At 64.3% G+C, this 5,243-nt stretch overlaps 1 protein-coding gene across 1 annotated transcript; it reads right to left on the bottom strand.

Moving 5' to 3' along the window:
• Nucleotides 1–1,532: 1,532 nt before the first annotated feature.
• Nucleotides 1,533–4,494, bottom strand: SHE (Src homology 2 domain containing E; the record flags this gene model as incomplete). The annotated part of the gene is made up of 4 exons (XM_025212684.1): nt 1,533–2,627; nt 3,539–3,658; nt 3,832–3,973; nt 4,086–4,494. Coding segments are annotated over 4 exons (858 nt in total), but the record flags the coding sequence as incomplete, so codon positions are not given.
• Nucleotides 4,495–5,243: the final 749 nt, after the last annotated feature.

Raw genomic sequence — 5,243 nt, 5'->3', positions numbered from 1 at the left:
TGCGGCAGCCCGGGGATGTCCCCCCCTCCCCCAACACACTCGCACACCAATGTCTCCCTCACCCCGTGACCATGGGAGTCTCGCCTGCCCCCCCATAGACACAGCCCTCCCCCAAAACCAGGGGTGCCGCCGATACACCCGCCAAGAGCAGGCGTTTCTCCCCTATAAACCCACCCCACCCCAGATGAGGGGGTGCTCCCCATGCCAGCCCCCAATATACACCCAACCCCTGCATGGCCCCCCCAAACTAGGGTCACCCCTCCAGGCACTCCCCCCAAATCAGAGGCGACCCCCTGCCTCCAAATATCCCCCTGCAGCCCAAGAGGGATGTGTGTGTGTGTGTGTCCACATCCAGATTAGGGGTGCATTGCTGTGTGTGGGGGTGGATGGGCTGGGGGGGTGAGGGCGGTCATGGTTTGGGGCTGGGGAGGGCAGGGGCCAACCAGCTGCGCGATCATTCGTGGTTGGGGGAGGGGGAGGAAGGGACTGTCACCCCAGTCTGGCAGGGGCATGCTCCTAGTCTGTGTAGATTTGGGGGTTGGGGCAGGGGATGGCCTGGTTTGGATGTGTGTGCGCGCGCTGGGGGGAGGGCATGTCCCCCTAGCCCAGCGGTTCTTAACCTTTTTTGTATCAGGACCCATTTGTAAACATCGATGGCTAGTCCCAACCTGCTGCCCCTCAGTCTGGACCCATTGCCCCCAGGCCCCAGCCCCCCAATGTGTGGGATGGGGGGGCAAGCAGGCCCTCACAGACTGGACCTCTGGCAACCTGCAAGGGAAAACCCCCATGGTTTCCCGTGCTTTCCTCTTTAAAAATGGCCTGTTTTTTAAGTTTGTTGATCCATTTTTAAAGTTTGTTCCCAACACTTTCATATATTCTTGTGACCCACTTTTGGGTCACAACCCACAGGTTGAGAAACTCTGCCCAAGCGCACAGGGGGTCGGCTGGTCTGGGTGGGAGTGTGGGAAGGTGTGTAGAGGGGAGTGGGTGGGTTGCCCTGGTCTGTTCCTGCCTGTCTTTGCTTGGGGTGTGGGGGAGGATTATGCCTTGTCTTGGCATATCTCTGTGTTCACCACTGTCCCCATGACGCCCCCCCTCCATTTGGGGCACTCGAGGGCAGCTGGTGCTTGCACAACCTCTCTGGGCGCAGCAGCGGCAGGGACTGGGTGTGCTGCCAGGGAGCGGTGGGGGGGGGGGCACCACCCCCTTCCAGCTCACAAATGTTAGCTGAAGGCCAAAGGTTGCTCAGGGCAGTGCTGGGACAGGGCTGGCATCCACTTAGTGGGGAGGGGGTTCATGCCAGCCTTATCCTAGCATTGGCTGGACCCTGAGCAGAGCCCAGGACCTCCCCTTCCCCCAGTGCTCATAGGACAGTGTTGTTACAGGTTAGTTCCCACAGGCACCCTGACAGGGGGGAGGCGCTGGTGCAGGCAGGGCTGAAGCAGGCGCAGGGCCAGGTGAGCACAGGCAGGGAGCAGCGACGCCTGTCCTGACCACAGCCACCACCCCCACCCAGAGCACGCAGCAGGAAGCATTGTCCACAGTGACATTTATTTTGCTCCAGGCTGCTGCCCTGTCCATCCTTCAGCTTCCTGCCAACTAGACTGCAGGCCCCGAGCAAGCCCGTAGCACCTGTGGCTGGGCTGCAGGCAATGTGCCCGTGGGCTGGGTAGGGGGGGCAAGATCCCACAGGCCCTGGGTGAGCTCCCTGCTCCCCATGTCCAGGGCAGGTGAGCAGAGCAGGGCAGTGGTCCAGGTCTCATCCCTGGGGCAGGCCCAGATGTGCGGCCACGTGAGTCTCACAGCCGAAGCCATGAATACAGTGGGCCGCTGGTGCTACTGCAGGTGCACGCATGTGGGGACAGGAGAGAAGCAGCTCAGCCGCTGCTGAGGCTGGAGCAACCCTGGACCCTGCCCCCTCCAGCGATCGCTGCCTCTTCTGCCTAGGCACAGCGCAGCGCTGCAGTGATGCAGATGGAGATGGGGCTGGGCCTGGCCCTGGACCGGGTTGGAGCCACGAGGTGGCAGCATTGGCTCATGCACTGCAGGGGGCCAGGCCCACTGCCTGGGGCACCCAGAGTGGAGCTGGGGGTGCAAGGGCAGTGTCTGGCCCTGTCGCCTTGTGTCCAGGAGTTAAATCCATCCTTCCTTTGTGTGCTGGAGGCTGGGAAAAAACCCTGGGGCTCAGCGCTAGGGGCTGTGCTGACATGCGCAGCTCTGGTGCCAGGTAGCCACCCTCTGGCCTAAGCTGTTCCCAGTCAGGATGAGCAGCTCCTGCTTTCTGTCAGGGCCTCCTGGGGTCAGGTCTATGCCTCCTCCATGTGGGCAGCTGGGACCTGGTTGCAGGGAGACCAACGGTGCCAGGGCAGGGGGCAGCCCATCTCCAAGCTCCATGTCTGTCTAAGCCCCATACGGGTGGGGGGGGCCGCAGGCCCAGCCACTAGTGCAGCTTGCTGTGCACGGGGTAGAGCAGCGCCATGTGCTCAGCCCCCTTGAATGGCAGCTTCTCAGTGGAGTAGTGGTGCACAACCTCAGGGACACTGCCGAAGACGCCACTGGCCTGGTTCAGCGTATATTTGTTGTCCTTGGTCTGGGCCACAATGATGTGGACGCAGCCCTGACTGGTCCTGGAGGCAGAGGAGGCCATCAGCCCTGGGCTGCTCCCAGATCTCGCCCTTCTCCCCCCCACCCAGCACTGACCCCAGTTGCATTGAGGGGAAACTGGGGCATGGGGCAAAAGGTCCACAGCCTGGGTAGAAAAAGCACTTAGGAGTCCTGGCTCCCAGGCCCTGCAGCTCTAATCATTGGGCATCACCCCTGCCTGCTCCATGTGGACACTGGACATGAGCATCCTGCAACCTTTGCTGCTTGGTGCAGGCCAGCCCAGCCCGGTGCAGGCCAGCCCAGCGAGCTTGGTCCTAGGGCAGGCGTTTGCTCCCTCCTCCACTCCCTGGCCGATTGTTTCAGCTCCGGGGGCTCTGCTTCCTCAGGAAGGAAACGGCCAGCACTCAACAATGATCTGCTGTGGCCACACCAGCGCCAGGGCACGCGAGGGGTGTGGGGCCTTCCCTCCAGGCTTAACCCTTGGGCAGCTGATGTGCCAGCTCTTCCCTTATGGCTCCTGCAAGGATGGTCCCACAGACTCCATCTGCCAGGAGTTAGCAGAGGCCTGGGCATAAACTGCGCTTATCCAGGGGCGCGGATGCCTGCTGGGGCTTGGTGGGCGAGAGAAGGGGTCTGGGAGGCGGGATACCTGGCTTCTATCTGGGGGTCAGAGGCCTCGTGGAAAGGGCAGGCTGAATGTGGCCCCTCAAGTGGGGGGTATCCCGACTCTACCCTTCATCCCTCTGGCTTCACAAGGGTTCCCAGAGGACAGGGGCCTGGCTCCAGAGAACCAGAGGAGATGGCTGAGTCATTGTCTCCTTGGAGGAACACAGAGAACCAGAGGAGATGGCTGAGTCATTGTTTTCTTGGAGGAACCCCCCCAGGGCAGCCGCAGGCCCCCAGCCCCCCCACCGCCGGCACCTTGAGGACTCACTTGAGAGCGATGGAGTACTTGCCGCTGCCTGTCTCGCTGGTCCGCACCAGGTAGCCGGCCTCCCTGCAGGCCTGCAACCGGCTCTCAGCCTCGGCCCGTGTGATGGCTCCATGGTACCAGCTGAGGAGAGGAGAGGAGCGTCCAGACTGGGCTGTGGGCCTGGGGAGCCCTGCAGCATGGCGCCAGGGCAGAGCCCATCTCCCTGGGGTGACATCAGCCCAGCTCCCCCTTCCAGCACCCAGCAGGGCAGTGAAGAGGAGTGGGGCTAGCCTTGTGCGGGGCATGGGGCTTACGGCTGCTTCTCCAGTGCTAGCGCAGGGTCCACACGCTCGCCTTCGCTGTGCTCTGGGGTCACTGGCTTCAGCATCTTGGGGGCCCAGCTCTTCTGGCGATGGTGCTGCCGGAGTGCCTCGTCCTTGGGGCCCTCAAACTGGACTGCAAGGAAGGGCTTTGGTGAAGTCATGGCTCTGCAGTGGGGGCGGCCAGAGAGGCTCTGGCAGCCGAGGCCCTGCTGGCACCCCCAAGCCCAGCCTGGGCCTGCCCCTACCCGACAGGGCTTTGACGATCTGCTCCTTCTTCCACTCCCAGGGCTGCTCATACTCGCCCGCTGGGCGCTCATCATTCTCCGGCAGCCGGCTCTCAGCCGCCCCCCATGCCTTCCTGTCAGGCATGGGGGCTTCAGGCCATGGCGTTCCCTCCCCAGGCTCGTAGGGTGTGTCGTACAGCTGTGGGCCCTTCCCTGGCGGCTCCTTGGCCCCGGGGCGCTTGGCCCCACTCTCCGGCTTGGCCCCACTCTCGCTCGGCTCATCCAGCAGTAGGATGGCCTTGACCAGCGGATCTTTGGAGCCCCTGCGGCGGATCTCTGTAGGGAGGGGGCAGTGAGGCTGAGCCCTGCAAGGCTCCCCCCTGCCAGGACCTGCCTGACACCCCCAGCCCAGAGAGGCTCCCTGCAGCCATCATCCAGATCCAGCTCAGGCCCAGTGCCCGTGTGAAGAGGCAGATGCCTCCCAGCCCCTGGCCTGGGGGCAATGCCCTGAGAGGGGCTCACGGGAGAAAGGCTGAACTGTGTTGGGGGCGATGACTCCAGGCCAGGAAGCCAAGGACCAAGGCCTGGAGGAACCACCAAGTGGCTGAATAGCACCAAGGCTGTCTGGGCACCAGGCCCAAGGCATCACAAATCCCAAGCTGTGCATGGGAGGAAGCAGGGCAGGCGCGACCCCCTGGATGCCCCAGAGCAGCCCTGGCCTGTCTGGGACCCCCTGCATGCAGCCCTCCACACGTGTCCACGACCACGAGGCCAGGCACAGCCAGAGCCCCACCTCCCGGGGACAGGGCTGAGAGGAGAGCACAGGAGTCAGGCCCGGAGCTCCCCTCGCACCCAACTCTGCTGGTGCCCCCAGGCCGGACCCCCCGGTCTGATGTTCGAGGCCGGCGTGTCCATGGCGCCTTCCACCTGGGCCGGGCCCACGGGAACTGCGCAGAGGCTGCGCCGGGACTTGGTGTGCCCCGGTGCAGGGGTAAGAGCGCCCCCGGCCGAGCCGGGCTCCAGTCTCCGGCCGCGGGGTCTCGGCACTGACAGCGGCCGGAGCGGGGGTCGGGGTCTCCCCTACCCGGGCCCCGTTCCCCCGGCCCCGAGCACCGCACCGGTGGCCGGGGGTCGAGCCCCGCAGGGAGCGAGCCCGGGGCCGCGCGCTCCTCCCTCCCT

The sequence above is a fragment of the Alligator sinensis genome, unplaced genomic scaffold, assembly GCF_000455745.1.
Source record: "Alligator sinensis unplaced genomic scaffold, ASM45574v1 scaffold1165_1, whole genome shotgun sequence".
Taxonomy (NCBI): Eukaryota; Metazoa; Chordata; order Crocodylia; family Alligatoridae; genus Alligator; species Alligator sinensis.
The sequence above is the reverse complement of the archived record's forward strand: the minus strand, read 5'-3'. Positions and strand labels throughout refer to the sequence as shown.